This window comes from Arvicola amphibius, chromosome 6, assembly GCF_903992535.2.
Source record: "Arvicola amphibius chromosome 6, mArvAmp1.2, whole genome shotgun sequence".
Classification (NCBI taxonomy): Eukaryota; Metazoa; Chordata; class Mammalia; order Rodentia; family Cricetidae; genus Arvicola; species Arvicola amphibius.
Genome location: NC_052052.2, coordinates 39,164,048 through 39,185,413, shown reverse-complemented (window position 1 = coordinate 39,185,413; position 21,366 = coordinate 39,164,048). Strand labels below are relative to the sequence as shown.

The window sequence follows — 21,366 nt, the reverse complement described above, 5'->3', positions numbered from 1 at the left end:
AATTCCTCTGCCAGGACCCTATAAGTTACCCTGATGGAACTCATTGCTCATAAAAAGTAAGGAAAGAAAGGAAGGAAGGAAGGAAGGAAGGAAGGAGGGATAGAGGGAGGGAGGGAGGGAAAAAGGGAGGGAGGGATGGATATATATAGAGAGAGACTAGGTGGGAAGGGAAAGGAAATCAGCAAGAGTGGGGGGGGCAGGAAAGGGTAATGGTATATATAATAAAAATACATGTAAATATGAAAAGGCCATATTGAAACCTATTATTATGTACAGTCACCATATGCCAATTAAAGTAAGGATATAGGGTTTTTAAAAATATAATGATTATTCATTTACATGTCTCCTGTGAATTATTCATGCCTCTTGGCCATTTTTCCATTGGAATGCTAATTATTTTCTTAGTGTTCCTCCAGTTACACCACCATGCAATAAGCATAAAGACTGCTTCTTAAATATGCCTTCCATTGTCAGTTAATTGTCTTGGGGACTTTTCAGGATGCCAGTCAACTTCCTAGGAGACTGATTCCTTCCTTTTCTCACTCAGGATACAGCTGGGCAAGAGCGATACCGGACCATCACCACAGCCTATTACCGTGGGGCCATGGGCTTCATTCTGATGTATGACATCACCAACGAGGAATCCTTCAATGCTGTCCAGGACTGGTACAAACCAAATTCATTCACTAATTCTTTCACCCAATTGTTCATGAAAACCCAGCCTGTGGTAAGCCTGTGCTATGTGTTAAGGAAACCCAGGTAAATCAGTCATGGCTCCTGATTTTAAGATGGTCTCACAGTAGAGGGAAAAAACATCAAACTAGGCGTGGGCCACAGAACTGTCAGGTGACAGATGTTGTCCTGCTTTGCTCGTTGCTGCCGTGGTTAAACACTGACCAAAAGTAACTTGGGGAGGAGGCAGTTTATTTTGTCTTACAGCTCTCAAGTCACAATATTTATCACCGAGGGAAGTCAGGACAGAACTTGAGGCGGGAGCCCGAAGGTAGGAACTGAAGCAGAGACTATGGAGGAATGCTGCTCGCTGGCTTGCTCCCAGCCCTGTGGCTTGCTCAGCTGGCTTGTTCATACAACCCAGGACCACCTGCCCAGAGGTAGCACTGCCCTCAGTGGGCTGGGCCCTCTCACATCAATCATTAATCAAGAAAACACCCCCACAGACTTGCTCACAGGCCTCTGGTGGAGATGTTCCCTCTTTCCTGGTGGCTCTAGTGTGTGTCAAGTTGGTGACACGGACCGTCTTCTTCAATACCACAGTGTCAAAGAGAGGCATACAGGCGGTGGGAACCCAGAAGAGGGTGCTCTCTGGTCCAGCCGCTGGAGTCAGGGAAGCCATCTTGGGGTTGAGGACATGTATGCTAAGTTCTGAAAAATAAACAGGAGAATACAGATGTGCAAAGATGAGAAAGCAGGTGAGAGGTTAAGAGAAATGTAGGCCATGGGAGGGTTTGTGTAAAACGTTTGAATTTTACCCTGTAGACGATGATATTGGGGTTTGAAATGAACTAGTTCCAAGTTTTGTTTCAGGATGATTCCTTTGGCTACAGTGGCGAATGAGCCCACATAACATCTATCACTGGGCTGGGCTTGGGCCCAAGCATAAATCCAGTCCAAGTTCAAAAGGGTTCCATTGGCAATGGAAATCATCACAACACTCCAGAGATATAACCTCTGAGTAACTGACACCTTTCTTTTTGAGGTACCACTCACGGGGACACGTGAGACATAAATGAGGAGAAGGGGCTGAGCCCAGCGCCCCTAAAAAGTGGAGGACAAGAGAAAGTGGTGTCTGTGTCATTACTGTTTCTTTAGCAACAGCGGAGCCCAGTGAGCCATGTAGCCAGCAACAGATGACCAGCTCTAACTTGGTCTCCTTTCTGCTCATTACTGTTTTCTTAGTCTGGTTTCTGTTACTATAGCAACATGGTGGGGGTGGGGCGGGGCTTTATATAGCAAAGATATTTGCTAGCTCACTGGCTCGCAGGCCCAAAGTCTAGGCAACATGGCACTGGGTCTGGCAGGGGCCTCCTGTCTGTACCATGTCATGGTCAAACTTAACGGGAGCATAAGTAAGAAAGATCAGAGGGGAATTCAGGATGCTGGGGGAGGGGTCAGGTTTGTTCTTTTGCAGTTCTTGTAAGAACTAAACAGAATCCCTCAAGAATTATACCCATCCCTTCATGGCCTAATCGCTTCCCACTGGGTCTCACCTCTTTTGATTGTTTTGGTGGCTTTTGAGATAGGGTATCACTCAACCTTCCTTAATGTCTTTCCTCTACTTTCTCCCTCTCTTCTATCCTCTCACTATTCCCTTTTTCTCTTTAGTCTCTCTAGTCATGACCACCCCCTCCTTCCCTGCCAGTCTTTGTCTGCCTTCTCTGTGTCTCTCCGTACCTCCTGTGGAGCGAGCAGTAGTTACCACCCTGCTCCTTCCCTGTTGGCCATGACCCGTCTCCTCTCCACCAGTCTCTGCTCACGCTGCCTCAAGAACATGGTGACTTTAACACCTAAACCTAGCGATGGTTTTCTAAGAATAACCCGAGCTCATTGCTAATCTGGGAGCTGAGAGAGGCTGGGGTGAGAGGAGCAGAGGAGATGAAAGGGAGGGCAGAAGACAACAGCAGGGGTTGGCTTCCAGTGCCTGCCTTGAGATCGAGTGTCCATCATTCCCAGATACTGACCTTTGAGTTTGCTTCCAGACAACTTGGTCTCAGTCACCGGAGCCCCAGTACGCAGAGTGAGGCCTGTCTCTTTGTGAGCCCTCAGCAAATGCTGACCGAGTGAATTTTGTCTCTTAAGGGAACGAGCGGCCTTTTGGTAGCTGGATGAAGTCAGTGGCGGGGTTGCTTTGAGGAACAAAATTAGGACTAGGTCCACTTTGGAGCTAGGGTCTAGCTGGATTGAATATCGATGTCAGGTAGGGCCAGAGTCAAGCTCTGCCGGGATCAGTCATTCACAGACCAGGCTCTCACCAGTCACCCACTGCTCCCCCTCTGCTCTCTGTGCTGGAGGCTGGCATCCCAGAGATGACAAGGCCTGTTGTTGCCCCCACTCCCTGGAAAGAGTTTAGTCAAGCAGAAGAGATGTCATGATGGAGGCACAGGGGATTAGAGGGGATCATCTCACCTAATGGGGGAGTTATATTGAGAATTAGGCCGGTTCCCCCCAATGTCTACGGTATAGGGCCCTATTTTATTCTTCTAAATTTTTCTAATTATAAAAGTTAAACCTGTCCACTTTGAAAAATGCAAAGTACAAATGTTTGAAAGGTGTTTTTTTAAAGGTCTCAGGATAGAGCTGAACAGTAGTAGCTCACACCTCAAATCCACACCTGAGGGATTAAGGCAGCAGGATCTCCACGAGTTGGGGACCAGAGTAGGCTACCCAGTGAGGCCCTATCTCAGCAAGCAAATGTCTCATCATTGAGCTGGGAATAGTGGTTCATATCTGAAATCCTAGCACTGGGAAGGCTGACACAGGAGGATTACTGAGTTTGGGGGTCAGCTTGTGCTACATTCTGAGTTCTAGTCTAGCCTGGACTACAGTAAGACACTATTTTAAAGTCAAAGTCTCAAATAAAAAAATCAAGTCTTGCCGGGCGGTGGTGGCGCACGCCTTTAATCCCAGCACTCGGGAGGCAGAGGCAGAGGCAGACGGATCTCTGTGAGTTCAAGGCCAGCCTGGTCTACAAGAGCTAGTTCCAGGACAGGCTCCAAAGCCACAGAGAAACTCTGTCTCGAAAAACCAAAAAAAAAAAAAAAAAAAAAAAATCAAGTCTTATAGTCTTCTTATATAAATAGAACTACTTAGCACCTCCTAAGGACTTGTATATTGGAGCAGGATTGCATGCAACTGGTAGGTGTGTGTGTGTGTGTGTGTGTGTGTGTGTGTGTGTATACTGAGAGGCCGGAGGGAGGGAATGGCTATAATCTCAGCTCAGAGTCTGATGACCCGCCCACCATTCCTCCAAGGGCAAAGCTTCCTCAACAGTGTGTTGCAACCCCACATGGATTCACATAACTGAACATAAGGATCTTTAAAAAAAACTAAACAGTAAAATGTGTTTGAACACACATGACCGAAATTTAATTCAAAGCCAGACATAGCAAGAGTCTGAGCTGTTTCCGACAGTGCAGCCACACAGTTTCAGGACAGCCTTGATCCGAACACACAGCACACACTGTGCTCTGTGCATGTGGTGGTAGCAAAATACTTCAATCCTGGCACTTGAAAGTCAGAGGTAGGGGGATCTCCACAAGTATGAGACTAGTCTAGTTTACACAGAGTATTCCAGGCCAGCTAGGTCTATATAAAGAAACACTATCTCATGTTTTTAAATAGTTCTTACAAAAGGCTTTATGCATTTTTATTCGAGATGCTTGAGTTTTTTCCCTGTATGTATGTTTATGTACCACACGCATGCACTGCCTATGGAGGTCAGGAGAGGGCATCAGATTCCTCCTGGACCTGGATGGAGTTAGGGACAGTTGTAAGTCACCCTGTGGGTCCTGAGAACCAAACCTGGGTCCTCTCCAAGAAAACCAGTCTTTTTAACCACTAAGTTGCCTCTCTAGTCCCTGCTTCAAATTTTATTTATTTATTTATTGTTTTTTTGAGATAAGGTCTCTGTCTTAGTTGGGGTTTCTATTGCTGTGAGGAGACACCATGACCACAGCAACTCTTATAAAGGAAAATATTTAATTGAAGTTAGTTTATAGTTTTAGAGGTTTAGTCATGGCAAGGAAACATGTTGGCATGCAAGCAGACGGGGTACTGGAAAAAGAACTCAGAATTCTGTATCTCGACCCACAGGCAGCAGGAGTCTGTGTAGTTTGAGCAAAGAAGCCCTCCAAGCCCACCTCCACAGTGACACACTTAATCCAACAGGGCACGCCTACTCCAACAAAGCCACACCTTCTAATAGTGCCACTCCTCATGGGGGGGGGGAGGCATTTTCTTTCAAACCACCACAGTCTCTCAAGTCCTGACTGTCCTTGAATTTGCTGTGTTAACCAGGCTGGTCTTGAACTCACAGAGATCTACCTGCTTCTGCCTCCCAATTGCTGGGATTAAAGGTGTGCATCACCACACCCTGCTCAATTTTTTTTAATGTTAAAAATGCTGTTTCTCAGTACCAAATTCAACTGAGACCTAATTCTTTGTGTAAAAATAAGCAGACAAATATGCAATCTACTTTAGTCTTTAATAAATGATAAAATTGCCGGGCGGTGGTGGCACATGCCTTTAATCCCAGCACTCGGGAGGCAGAGGCAGGCGGATCTCTGTGAGTTCGAGACCAGCCTGGTCTACAAGAGCTAGTTCCAGGACAGGCTCTAGAAACTACAGGGAAACCCTGTCTCAAAAAACCAAAATAAATAAATAAATAAATAAATAAATGATAAAATTATACATATACACACACACCAAAGAACTGTTTTACAATAATTTTTTTGCGATTTATTATTAGTAAATGTTTGATTCATCTATCTATTTTAAATACCTATACACCTGAGATGACTTAAAATTTTCTCGTGTGAAAAGAGTCCTAAAGAGTAAAGGTTAAGACCTGGGCAAGGAGTGTTAGGAGGTCCGGTTGTCTGTGATGATGTGTAGACCATTGAAGACGCTCTGCTTCAGGACGGTTTTAGCCAGCATGCTTGGCAGACAGCATGCTTGGTATACGACGGCATGCCACGGCAGCCGTCAGCACATGAACTGGGAAGGCGGGGGATGACACGGTGAGTAATGCGTTCCTCTGTTTCTCCTCAGGGCTACTCAGATCAAGACCTACTCCTGGGACAACGCCCAGGTGGTTCTGGTGGGAAACAAGTGTGACGTGGAAGAAGAAAGGGTGGTCCCCACCGAGAAGGGCCGGCTCCTTGCAGAGCAGCTTGGTATGGACATGACCAGTGTGTGTGCATGTGTGTATTTATGTGCGTAAATGTGCACGTGTGTGCGCTCCCATGTATGTGTGCACATGTGGAAGTGGAATAAATAGAGAACAGGAGACAGTTTTCATTTGGGACATTAAGGTAGAATATGATTATAAATGACGTACCTGTGTGCCCTGTGTTCATTGTTTTATATTTGAGTCATATACACAGAGACTTTGTGCCCATGATTTTAGGGAATTCATCATTTATATATTTTCCTATAGTGAACATATGAATAAAATTTAAATATGTATAAATATATACATACATAATATGTATATATACATATATATAAATAAAATTTAAATACTTTTTTGGGATTTTTTTGTTGGTTTGATTTTGATTTTTTGAGACAGGGTTTCTCTGTTTAGCCCTGGCTGTCCTGGAAATCACTCTGTAGACCAGGCTAACCTCAGACTCAGAGATCTGACTGCCTTTGCTTCCCAAATGTTGGGATTAAAGGTGTGCACCACCTCTGCCCAGCTGTGATTCACCCACAAAGGATTTGAGGTAGCTTCTTAAAAACAACTGTCGAGTGGGAATAAAATAAATAAATGAGAAAGTTTTAGCAAGGGCAGGAGGAGGACAAGAGAAAGCTAGAGTTAGTCAGTATGTATGCCACAAGTTCTTGGGCACCGGCACCGGTACCAGCAAGACGTAGGCCAAAATATTGTCTTTGGGGCTTCCTGGCAACTACTACAAGGAGTGAAACGTAATCTTTTATGCGGTTCAGTATGTCCTTACTATAAAAAACAAGCCTATTATTCCAGGGAAGCTCTGCTCTTCACCGGCAGCTGTCAAGGAGACTGTGCCGAATGTGGCCGGATAATAGCACACTTTCTTCTGGAAACCACAATGCCGAGCACAAAAGGAAAAACCTTGCCGGTTTTTCCCTCACGTAAATGGATGCCTCTCACCAAAACACAATTCACACAAGGTCAGCACATGAAGAGGCAACACCATGCAGCTCAGGTCTGCAGCTCCGTTCTGTTTGGATTCTTCCCAAGATGGAAGCATTTTGAGCCCTGTGTTCCACTGAGGCCCAAATGCCCAGGCATGTCTCAGTGCCCTCACAGCAGAACCCGTACCTGTCACTGCTTAAAAGATCAGTTTTTTTTATAGATACTGGGGTTCAATGTGTGATTGCCAGGGAGTGGAGGAATAGTTCCTTCCATGTCTGCAGAAAGTTTATAGTCTTCCCCCAGAGCAGGGGTTCTCAACCTTCCTGATTCTGCCACCCTTTGATACAGTTCCTCATGTCGTGGTGACCCCCAAGCATAAACTTATTTTGTTGCTCCTTCGTAAATGTAATTTTGCTACTCTTATGAATTGTATATTATAAACATCTGATAAGCTATAAAAGGGTTGTTAGACCCCCCATCTTGAGAACTGTTGCTATAGAGATTAGGTGGGCTTTTAGGCAGTTTTCCTACAAATTTGTCATTCTACGTGGCTTTGTTGTTGAGGAATAGACTCTGGCAGAGCACAGATGGGAAGGCTTATAGGTGGCTAAGCTCTATAAGATGCAAGTGTGAATTGTGTGCTGTATTTGTTTTGTTTGTGTGTGTGTGTGTGTGTCTGTGTGTATCTCCATGACTTGTACTTTTTCTCCATCCCTGTTAACCAAGATAGTGTGGAGAGAGATGAGTAAACCCTAATGCTTAGGAGGAGGATTGGCTCATCTTGGTCTTGTTGCTCCTTTTTCAGAGACGGTCCCCAGTGCGGGAAGTGTCTCTACTTTGTTCACAGAATGATAAGCATGCGGTGAAGCCCACACTTGGGTAACTTCAGGTTATCCCTTTATGCTTCTGACCTGCAACCCCTTAGAGACTGGCAGGATACAGAACACAGACAGACGTAAGCGTGAGGAGGCACTAAAGGCAGTCTTCGTGAACTGGTCAGGTTTAAACAGACAGGAAACCCATCCCTATGCTACAGCGCCTCCTGAGTTTGCCTCTGCTGTTTGAATGGGCATGTCTATTTACATATTTGTCTCTCTTCCTGGCCTTTGAGAACAGGAAATATGTATGGTTTGTTTCATTCCAAGGATCTAGCTTAGGGTGAATATTCATATATTCCATTTATTTATTGAAAATTATGTATTGAGCCAGGCGGTAGTGGCGCACGCCTTTAATCCCAGCACTCGGGAGGCAGAGGCAGGCGGATCTCTGAGTTCGAGGCCAGCCTGGTCTACAAGAGCTAGTTCCAGGACAGGCTCTAGAAACTACAGGGAAACCCTGTCTCGAAAAAAACCAAAAAAAAAAAAAAAAGAAAGAAAATTATGTATTGAGAGCCAGTAAGACGACACAGGAAGTAAAGGCTCCTGCCATCAATCCTGACAACCTTAGTTCAAACCCGTAACACACACACACATACATACACACATACACATACACACACACACACACACACACATACACACACATACACACACACACACATACACACAGACACACACACACACATATTTTTTAAGAGACTATTATGCATTGAGCATATACTCTGAGCCATATTCTGCCCTGGCACTAAGGATATAACTAATGGAAGCATATGAAATTTCCACTGTAAGGAAACTAACAAGGACAAAGATACTAAACAAATAATTAAGTTATGCAAATAAAACTTATTTAACTGAGTGAATTGTACAGTATGTGAATTTTACCCCCAAAGAGCTATTGTTTGTGACTAATTATAATTAATAATCTTATTATAATAACTAATAAAAATCTTCAAACTAGTTTCATTTTAAAAATAGAAATTTTAGAATATTCGTTTGAAATTAAAATATAATTACATTTCCCCCTTCCCTTTTCTCCCCCACCTCCTCTCATGTACCCCATTGCTCTCTCTCAAATGCATTTAAATGCATATATATATTCCTAAATATATATATATATTCCTAAATATAGAAACACAACCTGCTTAGTCTATGTTCCATATATACATGTGTGTGTGTGTGTGTGTGTGTGTGTGTGTTTTAAGGGCTGGCCACTTGATAGTAGATAACCAATTGGTGTCCTCCTCTCTGGGAAAGACTATTGTCTCCTGCTCAGCTTTCCTTGGTTACCTGTGGTTCCTTGTCTAGGCTTGAGTCTCTGTGAGCTTATTAAATAAATCACATGGAATTTTTCTAAGTTACCCTGGGATCTTAAACCCTATCTCCCTATAGCTGTTTCCAGAGAGAAATGTCAAAATGGCTCAGAACAGGGTATCCTCACCATCTGTTGGTTGGCCAAATCGTCTGCTTTGGAGGAGACACATCTAGATAGAGAAGTCTCGCTCATTGTGAAGCAGGTCACTGCTTCACTGAACCATTCTGCGGGACTCACTGTACAGTGGTTGAGATTCCTGCTGAAAACCTGGCCAGGAGACTAGCCAAATATTCAGAATATACAGAAAAGCAGGCTCCCAAGAAAGCTGGGCCCTCTATTCCAGCTATGTCCTCCCTCCTGGAGCACTCATCTAGTTAAGGGTTAAATGCCAAACTTTGGTAAGAGCCATATGCCCAAGGGGGAGCTGTTCTTTTCTTTAGGAGTTGGAGAACTATGAATCTGGAGCTCCCCTGGGCTGTCTGATTCCCCACACAGAATCTGGTTGTGGAAGGAGGCTTAGGGGATCTGTCAACCTGAGAAACGTAGAGCGCCACACCATCCTGGGAACGGTAGACTTCCCCAGTGAGTAACTCAATGGCCTGCTGGCCAGTATAGCAGAGCTGCTCTCTCTTATGGCACTCTCTTATCTCCCTTATCTCTTCTTAGCTCGCTCAGTGGAGACTACTGCCTGGCCAGCAACTCATACTTGAAGGTCTGTGTGACCTCCGTACCCTCCGAGTTCCTGAGGCCTGGGTGTGGTTTTAGAGACACCTAGGAAGGTGGACCTTTGGTAGTACAGAGAACTTTTCCTCCCCTCCACCCAGGACATCTGGCATTATAGGATGTTTGTCTCCGGGTGCTTGTTGGTCCCTTTCTTGTTTCTGATGTAGGATGATGCTTGTTAGAGCTAAAAAAGGCAAATAAAAGAGAACGATGTCTACAAAGGAAGGAGAGTTTGTGTGGGAGTTTTGTTTGTTGTTTGTTTTTGTTTTAAAAAAGACAGGATCTCATAAAAACCCCAGCTGGTCTTGAACTTACTATAGAGTCAAGGGTGACTTTGAATTTCTGATCCTCCTGCCTCTACTTCCCAAGTGCTAGGACCACAGGCATGTACCACTCTTTTATCAGTGGTGGGGACCGATCCCAGAAGCTCATGCATGCTAGGCAAAGCATATTCCCAACCTGAGCTCTGAGCTCCATCCCCTGCCCCCAGAAAACAAAACCTTCCTACATCATATAAGTAATGGGGGCAGGCTCAGTACTCAAACTTAGCCTTTAGACTCAAAACTTTTTGGGTGGGGGGGGGGGGACAGAGTTTCTCTGTAACTTTGGAGCCTGTCCTTTAGACTTTTTTTTTTTTTCGAGACAGACTTTCTCTGTAACTTTGGAGCCTGTCCTAGAACTAGCTCTTGTAGACCAGGCTGGCCTTGAACTCACAGAGATCCGCCTGCCTCTGCCTCCCAAGTGCTGGGATTAAAGGCGTGCGCCACCACCACCCAGTTAGACTCAAACTCTTTTTTAAAACAACTTTTCCAGTGAATTTTTATTAGTAGTTGTGTCATGATTCAAGGTCCCTGCATAGGGACCATCATGTACAAAGGTCCCTCTTTACTATCTGGGGAGGAGAGAGGACAGAGGAGAGGTGGGCAGAGCCAGGTCAGATCTTCCCAGGAAATGTGCCTTCTGCTCTGTGACAGTCATCCCAGGCTGAGAATGATGGGAAGGGGCAGCGGGACTTGTACACACACAGGTACCACTCACACCTGGAGACATCACCGACCCCACCCCACCCCACCCCTTTTGGTCATTGCCTTTTCTCAGTGATAGAAATCCTAGTGGTTCTGCCAGCAGCTCTTGGCCTGGTTCTGGTTTGGGAAGGGGCTGTCACACAGGGCAGGTTTGTAATTCTTGGTTTTGGTCTTCATATCTTCAGCCCTGGTGTGGCTCCTAAGGACGGCCCTGGAGCAGTGCAAGTTCGTTGTGACCCTTAGCAAAGATGCCAGTTTCAGAACTGGACACAAACTTTTTAAAAAATGATACGACGTGTGATGATATGAAATAATTTTATTGTTTTTATTGAGCTATGCATTTTCCCCACTCCCCTTCATTCCTCCTCTCTCCCCTTCTACCCTTCCCCTGCCCCCTGCACTCCCAATTTACTCAGGAGATCTTGTCTCTTTCTCCTTCCTAAATGTATTCATATATGTCTCTTTTAGGGTCCTCTTTGTTGTCTAGTTCTCTGGGGTTACAGACTGTAGGCTGGTTATCCTTTGCTTTATGTCTAATATCTGCCTATGAGTGATTAATACTATATTTGTCTTTCTGGGTCTGGGTTACCTCACTCAGTATGGTTTTTCTAGTCCTGACAATTTGCTTGCAAATTTCAAGATGTCATTATTTTTTGTTGCTGAGTAATATTTCATTGTGTAAATGTACCACTTTTTTTTAATTCATTCTTCAGTTGAGGGGCATCTAGGTTGTTTCCAGGTTCTGGCTATTACAAATAATGCTGCTATGAACATAGTTGAGCACATGTCCTTGTGGTATGAGAACATCCTTTGGGTATATGCCTGAAAGTGGTTAGTTGGTTGGGACTGTCTTCTGAGATCCAGTCCAAGCTGACTAAAGAAGGTTCTTAAAACTTTTGTTAGGACTTGGATCACATCACTCCTACCAATTTCCATTGGCTAAAGCATGTCACATGATGGAAGAATTAGAGACAATGCAAGCCAGTTGGCAATGGGGGGAGGTGGAAAATCCCTTGTAGAGAGAGCTGTGGATTTTCTGCCATCTCTTCTGAGCACTTTGATGGGTCCTGGGCACAGAAACAAATGGGTTCCCTGCTTTTAAGATGCTTATGACCCGAGAAACAATACTATAAAAAGAAATATCAGCATCCTCAACAAATTTAACTTTCATCATTTCCCATGTCCCCTCTGGGAGGGAGACTAACTTTTTCAGAAAGTGTTTTCTCTGAGTGTGGCTTCTGGTTGAGCCTAGCTATAGGGCAGAGGATTGAAGAGGGGGAGAAGGAGAAGCCTGGGCATCCATCCTACCCTTTCTTTTGGCAAACTACATCAGCATGGCCTGCTCCTCCTGCTTCCTGCTGCCATGACTCCAGCTTTCTTTGCCTCTAGTAATTTCATAAGGATTTTCATTTGTGGACGAGCTCTAGATTTCCTCCATTCCGTCTTTCTCCTTAATTCCTTCACCATCCATATAGCCAACTGCTTTTGATTTAAATGGAAAGAGTCACTTCCATTTTCTTGATTGGAATCTACATGAAGCAATTCTGTTGAGTGCTATGGGATTGCAGGGGAAAGTCGTATGTTCAGAGTGGTGAATAGGAGGGGGAAGAAAGAGAGAGAGAGAGAGAGAGAGAGAGAGAGAGAGAGAGAGAGAGAGAGAGAGAGAGAGAGAGAGAGAGAGAGAGAGAGAGAAAGACTGTCTGGGATCAGAAATCCTACGGAAGAATAATGAAGATGATTAGGAGTGGGAGCAAGACAGCCACAGTGGTCATAGGGCTCAGCTGAGAGAGCACTGATGTTTCCACAGCAAGGTGTTAAGAAGCAGAAAGGATTCAGGCCATGCAGGGTTGCCGTGGCTTCACTGTGGCTTGAATGTTGGCTGTGACTGAAAGCTTTCTCCTTAGCCGGTGGTGCTGGGAAATGGCCGGAGTAGCCATGGGAAGAACGTGGGCTCTCGGGTTGTGCTCTTAGGCAGCGCTGCCCTTTGAGTTCTCTTATGGGCACTTTTCTTTTTTAGATAGACCGGGCTGGTCACACACTTGCTATCTAGCCAAGGCTGGCTTTGAACTCCTGATCCTCTTGCCTCTCAAATGAGAACTACAGGTATTAGCAACTATGCCTGGTTTGAAAGGGTTAATAGGAAAGTATCAAGCCTGTCCCTTCCCAGCTCTCTACTTTGTGGTTCCAGGCACGATCTTCCTCCTTCCACAGATGCTCTCACCACTGTTCCTGGCTGAGATAAACGCAGCTGAAGGGCAGCCATCACCACAGAGCCAGTGCTCTGCTCTTCAAACTTTGAATCTCCTGGATCATGCACCACATAAACCATTTTCTTCACAAGTAGTTTGAGTCAGGTATCTTACCACAGTGATGGAAAGTCAAAGAATACAGGGTCTTGAGTATTAAGCCAATGAGGCAGATGTGAAGTTACTCAGCCCTCTTTTAGTCCCAGCGGCACAAATCCAAGACAAAAGTTTTGTACAAGAGCATAGCTGAAATAAAATGGGAGAGGATGCTCAACAAATGACGAGGCCAGGGATGTAGCTCATCAGCACAGTACTTGTCTGTGTGAGGCCCTAAGACCACATTTCAACACCACACACACACACACAAACCCCAAAATATGCCTCCAACTTTGGTGTCTAATGCTTGCAGTCCCAGTACTTAGGAAGTTAAGCCAAGAGGACTACAAGTTTGAGGTTAGCCTGGGTTACCTTAATAAGCCATGATGTTGGGTAAATTGTTCCTATGACAGACAAAATAACCAAGAAAGAGACTAAGCCTAGATTAGGAAGGAAAACAGCAAGAAGCAAGAGGGTACGAGTTGAAGGTTAATAAATGTTGGAGACGCAGGGGTGGAGAAGGGATCTGAGCATGAAGGTAGTGGAGAAATATTCAGGAGCAGAGTTCTGCTAAGAAGCAAGTTTAGCTGATTGGGAATTTCCAGACAGAATCTGAGGTCAAGTTTAGAAGCAGGCGTGGGCTCCGTCTGTGGCTCTCTAACAGCTGACTTTGGCAAGCTAGACAAAACTATCGTTTTGGAAATGGGGAACATTTCAGATTCTGCTGAGAACTGGACTCCCTTAGAGGCAGCAGCAATCCCGTTGTTCCGGAGCAAACTAGAGAGGAAAGGAGCAGCAGTGACTAGTCTGCTTAATTGGTTGTCATCTTCTCTGCCATACTAGACTCTCAGCACCTGAAACACTTGATTAATGAACCAGAAGGAAAGGTTACCACCTGGGCCTACTAATAAAGGGCCGTCCAGGAGCCTGGCAGTAATTGAAGGAGCATTGGAGGTTGTTCTGAGCTGACTAGACCCATGAGGTGGAGACTTAAAATTAGAATCTCAGACTCTGGGTACTTTTGAAATGACAGTAAAGATATTCTTTGACATGACATATCAAGTCTCCGTGTTTGGTCTCTTTTTCTCCGTGTCTCACCATGTGAGGTTTCTCCATATCCCACCATGATCTGATACAAACAGTCATGGTCCTTTTCCTAACAGAAAAGAGGTTTCCTTCCCCCTTCCCCTGTTCACACGTGTCTCTCCTGCTGTGTCAGCTGTGCGTGCATACACTCGCCGTCCTGTGTCTTTGTCCCCCGTGGATGTCTGCTTCAGCATCACTGTCTCAAGAAGTCCAGCTTGGCCCTCAGACCTAGATAGGTCTCTCTTCTGTGTTCTTAGCGTCCCTTGTTCCCACTGTCCCAACACTTAGCACTATGGTATCAATATGTCCATCTCCTACACTAGACTAGGAGCTTGTCGGGTGTAAGGGTCTGCCTGTGCAACTGCATGTTTGCTGAGCCAAGATATGACCTCTGCTGGTTACATGTCTTCCATCACGTCCTCAGCGTTCTTACCTACCTCATTATTATTATTATTATTATTATTATTATTATTATTATTAATTATTTGAGACAGAGTTTCCTTGTGTAGTTCTGGCTGTCCTGGAATTCACTCTGTGGCCCAGGCTGGCCTTGAACTCACGAAGTGCTGGGATTAAAGGTGTGCGTCACCACTGCCCGCACCTTTCCTACCTCTTTCAATCAATATTCACCACGCACCTCCTCCACTCGGGCTGGCGATCCAGTGAGTGGCCCAGTCCCTTCTCAGAGACCTCCCAGTCGGATGGATTTCTACCACTTATGGTAACAGGTGTGATGGCAGAGGGGCACAGAAAGCGCTGAGTCCCGCAGAGTGAAAAGTGAGATGCATTTTGTTCAGTTCCAACTGAAGGGCTTGCATTCCCACTACCTTCGGAAGCTGCCCCTCATTTTCTTTACAGTTTCTTCCCTCTCCTGCATCCCTTTTTGACCTCTGGTTGGACTCAGAATGTAACATCTGTTCTGTCACTGTTCCAAGGGAGGGTGAGCCCAGGAGGCATGAGATAGCTCCCTGGCTTCTCCCTTTCCTCCATCTCGATTCCCTGCCCATAAGGCAGAGGTGATGAGGCCTCGGAAGGCTGTTCTAGTGCTCTAGCCATTATTAAGAACTATGTAGATATGCATGACCTGAACTCTTACCAGCGAGAATCCAGAACTGGATTTGATCTCCTCAGGTCCCTGGTACTTAGCAGAAGACTTGGCAAAATATCAGTACTCAATAAAATCTGCTGTGTTGGTTGACCCCGAATGCTGAAGAAAAAGAGGGTCCCCCTCAAAAAGTTGGGAGACAGTGGAAGGGCTAAGACTAAAGTGGGTGGGGAACATAAGGAGAGGCGAATTGTTATGTGTTCCAGCGGGAAGCCAAAGGATACTGAGGAATGATAATCACGCCACGTGTCTTGAGCATTCCCGTACCTCCCCTGAGGCAGGTGATAGTCACCCTCTTCAACCAATGAAGAGGTGGAGGCTGGAAGCAATTAAATGGCTACTTGCCCATGCTGACAGAACTGTGCTGAGATTTAGGCAGGCTTCCAGGCCTCTTCCCACTGCCCACCTGGATAATGTGGCACATCCCCCGTCAGTGCTCATTCCTCAGGAAGGATCTGTGGCCTGGCTTTGACCTGTGTCGTCTTCATCTTCATCCGCACTGATGGCAGAAGCCCCTTCCCTGGGCAAGCCAGTCAAAGGACCAAGGAATCGATTTTTACGATATTCATGAAGGAAGAACTATATGCTGAAGGGTCCCTGAAGCTGCTGGGTTCCTGAGGCCTGAGCATAACGAGCCAGCAACTGCCTCTTTCCTCGTCACAGGGCTGTAATTAGCAAGCGCTTCTTTAGCTTGCCCGTGTCGGGTCAGGAAGTAGGCCACCGGAGAGGCTTTCAGCTGGAGGTGAGCAGGCAGGAGGAGCGAGCGCCTTCAAGCTTTGAGGCCTGGGGAAAGGAGCGTTGTTTGTGCCTGGGCTTCAAGTTTTCTGTAGATGGCAGAGTAAGGAGGGGCGAGGTGGAAAGAGACCCTCTTCTCTGTGGGAGATGGTGAAAGAGGGAAAAGGAGCATTAGAAAGAATCTGTCATTGTAACAGGCAGCTTTGGGGCAGCAATTTACCCTGTCTCTCTCAATCCTCCCGATAGCTCTCTGTAGGAAGACCGTTATTATTCCCACTTGACAAACCAGAAGTCTGAGAATCAGGGAGGTTAAGTGAATCCGACAAGTGTGGTGGTTTGCCCAGATTCAGACTTCAGAGCAGTCAGATAAAAGCACACAGATCTGTAAAGAAAGAAAATGAAGGCTTGGCAGAGTAGCACAGGTCTGTGATCCCAGTACTTGAGAGACTGAGGATCATAAGTTCCAGGCCAGCCTGAGCTATGTAGTGAGTTCCAGGCCAGCTTGGGCTATATTATACTGAGACTCGGTCTTAAAAAAAAAAAAAAAACACAATTGCAGTAGAATGGAATTGGATGGTGGAGAGCGAAGAAGGCTGTGTATAGACTTTGGAGCCAGGCAAACCCAAGAACAAATCAGTTCCCACTGACAGCCATGTGACTTATGTGAGCCTTGCAATCTCCTGGAGCACTCTTTACATAAAGATTGGGAATGCTAATGTTTACCCACTAGACTGCTGTGTGGGCTAAACAGGATGTTTGTAAGTTTCTACCTTAGTCTATGGCACATAGGAGATGCTCAACAGATAACGCGGGAGGCTACTTAAGGGGAAGAGCAAATAAAACGTCACCTATTCCCTGTGACTCTCGAGGTACCTGTCCTCCCAGGCCAGAACTTGTCAGGGCGCGGTAAGAGGGAGGTGAAGAACAGGTCCCGAAGAGGCTCGGCGTGTAGTGGAGTTGGTATAGAACACCTGCCGGTGTGTCCAAGAACCAGGTTCTGTCCCCAGCAGGACCAAAACAACAGAAAAACTTAAAACCTGGGCTTCCACGCTGGAGCTCTTACTGGGCACACCAGCTTCCTTCCCCAAGCCCCAGTGTCGTCTGTCTGTCTATCCGTCCGTCTGTCCGGTGACCTGAAGAGCAGGTAACTGGCACTCCTTCCTTCCAGGCACCACAGAAAGTGAGATAATGGACCTGCTAAATGCTCTGGAATGTGTGAAGTGCTCTGATTCCGTGCACAGTGCACACGCATTCACTCCTGCAGCCAACACCTGATGCCGTGCCCCCCCACCCTTCCCGCTCCCTCAGGCACAGGGCTGTACACTTCCCAAGCATCTTAGTTCAGTTCCCATGGAAGTAATTCTACCAGGTAGATAAAATTATTCCTATATAACTAAGACGTTAATGTGTAAGCAGAATGAATGGTTTGCCCAGAATTCGTCACTGGGAGAGCCAAGATCTATCTGGTTTTAAAATGTGTGCAGGCAATCCTTGCCCTGCACTGTCTCTTTGAGGCAGAATCCTCTGTGCGTGAAATGAGGCCTCCCTGCTTCATGTCTGAGCTCTGGCTGTATTGATCCAGAGTCCTATGATGGGGGCACAAAATAGTTCCAGCAGAAGGGCTGGAAAAAAAATCTGCACTTCAATCTCTTTTCTCCCTAGGGTTCGACTTCTTTGAAGCCAGTGCCAAGGAGAACATCAGCGTGAGGCAGGCCTTCGAGCGTCTGGTGGATGCCATTTGTGATAAGATGTCCGACTCGCTGGACACAGACCCCTCCGTGCTGGGCGCTTCCAAGACCACCCGTCTCTCAGACACCCCGCCACTGCTGCAGCAAAACTGCTCCTGCTAGGCCAGACCCACCCTCCCGCCTCCCCGTGCCGTGCCCATGTGTGATCTGCTTTCCTCTGTAGCTCACCCTCCACTCCCCACCCCCGGCAAGCTGAGCTCTCTGCCAGCACCTGTGGCTCTCTGAAGATGGCCCCAATTACAGACTCTAACGGTGCCGGTTACTGCGTGGATGAAGATTTCTTTTACAAAAGAAAACTCCCTTTTATGAAGGAGGTTCCCTCTAGAGATTTGGAAAGAATCTTTTCTGCCCTTAAAATAAAATAAAATTTCCTTCATTTACCAAGCTATCCCTCCCCCGCCCCCCCCCCCCCCCCACATGTCAGGGGCTGGCCGGGGTGTGTGGTGAGACCCACCTGCACAGCTAATCCTATTAAAGAAAATATCTCGAAGTACAACCTGCTTGTTTCTGTCGGGCTCCCTGTGGGGCCTCATCTCACCGTGAGCCAGGCGAGCCAGGCTTTGCTTTGCAAAGCCCTGAGCCCTTTACCACGGATGCCCACAGGGCCTGGGCAGTTGCTGTGGTGACAGTGCTAATCTCTGGAGAGCTCAGACGCTAGTGATGTGGAAGGAGCAAAGGCTGAGTCAGAAACACGCTTAAAAGAAAAGGATTATCTTCTGCAAAATGTCAAAGGCCCCTGCCATCTAAAACTGTGAGAACGAGAAGGAGGAAAAGAACAACCCAGACAGGGACAGGTCTCCCCTTTCTAGCTGGCTCTTTGAACCAGGATGTAGCCTCAGGTCAGCCTCAAAGTTGCTATTTAATTTAGGCTGCCCTTGAACCTAGTCCTCCTGCCTCAGCTTCCCCAGTGCTGGGAATACAGATGTGTGATGTCACACCCAGTTTCTCCAGCTGCTTCTTCACCATGAGAATGCCATAAAATTTGTCACTGATTCTTGGGCTCCCAGAATCTGAAAGGTTTGCCTGGTTTAACTAGTCAGCTGCGGACTTCCCCATTCTGACAGCGGCTGTCAGATCTCACAGCCGAATTTGCCACCTCCAGGACTGACCTGCTCAGGGTGGCTGGGAGCAAAGAACTCGCAGACACAAGTACAAAATGCTGGGGTACGGTGGGCTGCGGGTTCTGATGAAGAGCACCAGCAGCAGCCTGAAGACTCAATATTGTTATGTCCAGCTGAGCAAGGAGGCAGGAGTATTAGACTCAGCCAAAAGAGGAGGCAGGTTAGGTAAGCTTGGTAGGGGCCTCTTCAGGGGGAGCAGTCTCAGGCTCCAGGAATAAGAAGCTGTGGTTGACACGTTCTGTGCACTCCGTCCAAGGCACTGGGTCTTTGACAAGGCTGTGTTAGTGTCAGCAATACTCATTCACTCAGAACTCCAACCTCTCCCACAGATCCCTTTTAAAGTCTGCTATCTATCAGGTATGAGCGGGGGCTCAGGCCTGTAATCCTAGCATATGAGAAGTTGAGGCAGAGGGATTAGCTGTTCCAGGACAGCCTGGGCTGCAGATCCCTGAAAAAAGAAAGCATGTCTTTTGGGCAGGCACCAGGGCTCGCCGTCTGCAAAGCAGGACCTGTCTTTGCTTCAGACTGAAAAGGGCCTCGTGGGACTCCCCTGCCCTCCCTTCCATTGGTACTAGCTCTGCTGTCAGCAGTCTCTCCAGCACCACGCTCTGAGTCTCCTGCATTCTTCCTCCCATCCTGCCCGGTTCCTCTAGGGTTATACTCCTGAGCAGTCCAGCTGGAAAGGGCCGATCAAAGCAAAAGAAATCTGAGGGGACAGAGTCCTGGGGAAAAAAATGAGGAAAATTGTATTCCCCGGTCTGATACCTCGGTCCTCTTTCCTGGGAGTGACATCTATCAGAGAGGCCCCTTTGGTTAAAGCTGTCACCAAAAACCTGAAAGGAAAAAAAAAGTAAAATTAATCTGACTAGCTCTTGTTTCTACCTTGCCATGGACGCTAGAACACATCTGTATTTTAGTTGAAATAATGAGACGGAGCCATTGATAATTCCTGAAGGTCTTTCTTCCCAGCCACAGCTCGATTCCACAGCCTCCTATGCCAATGTGTTACCTCAGCAATTAGTGTGTGTGTGGGTAGGATGCCTGTCAGTTTTCTGTATTTCACATGCGCTCCTTGTCCTGCAAAGGTCCACCAGCTGGCACCAAGTCCAGTGATCAGATGAAAGGGCCAAACAGAGTTAGCTCCGTGAACATGCTGTGTTCTTCGATAGACTGTAGAAGACAGTGTTTAGGTTTAGAACATATTAAAGTCATCTGGATGCTGCCATTTAATCGGGGTTTTTGTTGGACATAACGCTTAAATTGCATGACATATTGTTTCTAGAAATTTCCATGTGTTAGTTCCTTTATCTTCCTAACGTTTTTTGTGAGGGAAGAACTTTAGTCAAACTCACTCAAATACGAGGAAATGAGGCTCCGGCCTAAAGTCACATAATTAGCAAATGGTAGATTAGGGACTCACACCCAGGAAGAGTGTGCCAAGGTCCTTCACCAACATTCTGTACCACAGCTCTTTTCCATAAACGTGGTCCTGGTGCTTGGAATCCAGCCGCGGGTGTCAGGGCCAAGTCCACCTGAGAAGGATGCATGTCTGTGATGTGTCAACAAATTGCTCAGCTACTCCCATCTGAGGTGATGGATGTACCGTGTGCAGGAGAGCAGTTTCTGAGGCAACCCGGTCCCGTGGGCTTAAGAAAGAAATGCCCATCGCTCCTCAAGGCCAAGTGCTGACTTTGTACCTGCCTCAGTCGGTCAACACCTGTCTGACTTCCAGGCGGTAATCTGAGCAGTCTCCATGCTCCAGCCATGTGACTTGAGTTGCATGACAGACTATGGGATTGGACACACACACACATACACACACACACACTCCCTTCTCAGGACTGTGGTCCCAGTATGCTTTATACGTTACAAGGCTGGAAGCTAACAGTTCTCTGGGCAATAGCACCCATATGATTTAGTACTAGAATTTAATACCAAAGTCTTCAAAGTGCCTAGGTCTTTTAGCACCTATGTTCAATAATATTGCCCCCATGTTCAATAATATCGCCCGTCCAGGGAAAATTTTCAACTTTGAAAATTACTGAGGAACCAGCTCAAGGAGGCAAGCCTCTTCATAACAGACAGAGTCGAGAGTCAAGCATCATTGTACGAGTTCTTCTACAGGCAACAGACAAGCGGGCCTGCTTTCGCGATGGCAATTCCCTAGCCCTGCTCCATGACCTCATTTCTGTTTCAGGGAAGGCAGCCGCTTCCTGCTGATTGTAGCACAGGCACTCATCAATCACAGTAACAGTGCAATTAGCCACCGAGGCAGGAGGTGCATAAAACGTGCTAGTGACAACCTGTCCCAGATTTCATCTTCCTAAACAAACCAAAGAAAAGAAGGCTTAGAAAGAAAGAAAGAAACAAACAAACATTGACCTTTAAAGAGGCAAAAGGAAGCCGGAAATGCATTGAATCTGTTTTAAACGCATGTG

At 46.4% G+C, this 21,366-nt stretch overlaps 1 protein-coding gene and 1 pseudogene across 1 annotated transcript in view; one reads left to right on the top strand and one right to left on the bottom strand.

The window, feature by feature from the left end:
- Positions 1 to 17,909, top strand: part of Rab3b (RAB3B, member RAS oncogene family) — a 50,913-nt gene extending 33,004 nt beyond the window's left edge. The window contains exons 2-4 of the mRNA XM_038334766.1: positions 548 to 666; positions 5,788 to 5,912; positions 17,722 to 17,909. Coding sequence (XP_038190694.1) covers positions 548 to 666; positions 5,788 to 5,912; positions 17,722 to 17,909 — 432 coding nt within the window. The remainder of the gene's footprint in view (positions 1 to 547; positions 667 to 5,787; positions 5,913 to 17,721) is intronic.
- LOC119816309 lies at positions 10,701 to 13,120 on the bottom strand (annotated as a pseudogene).
- Positions 17,910 to 21,366: the final 3,457 nt, after the last annotated feature.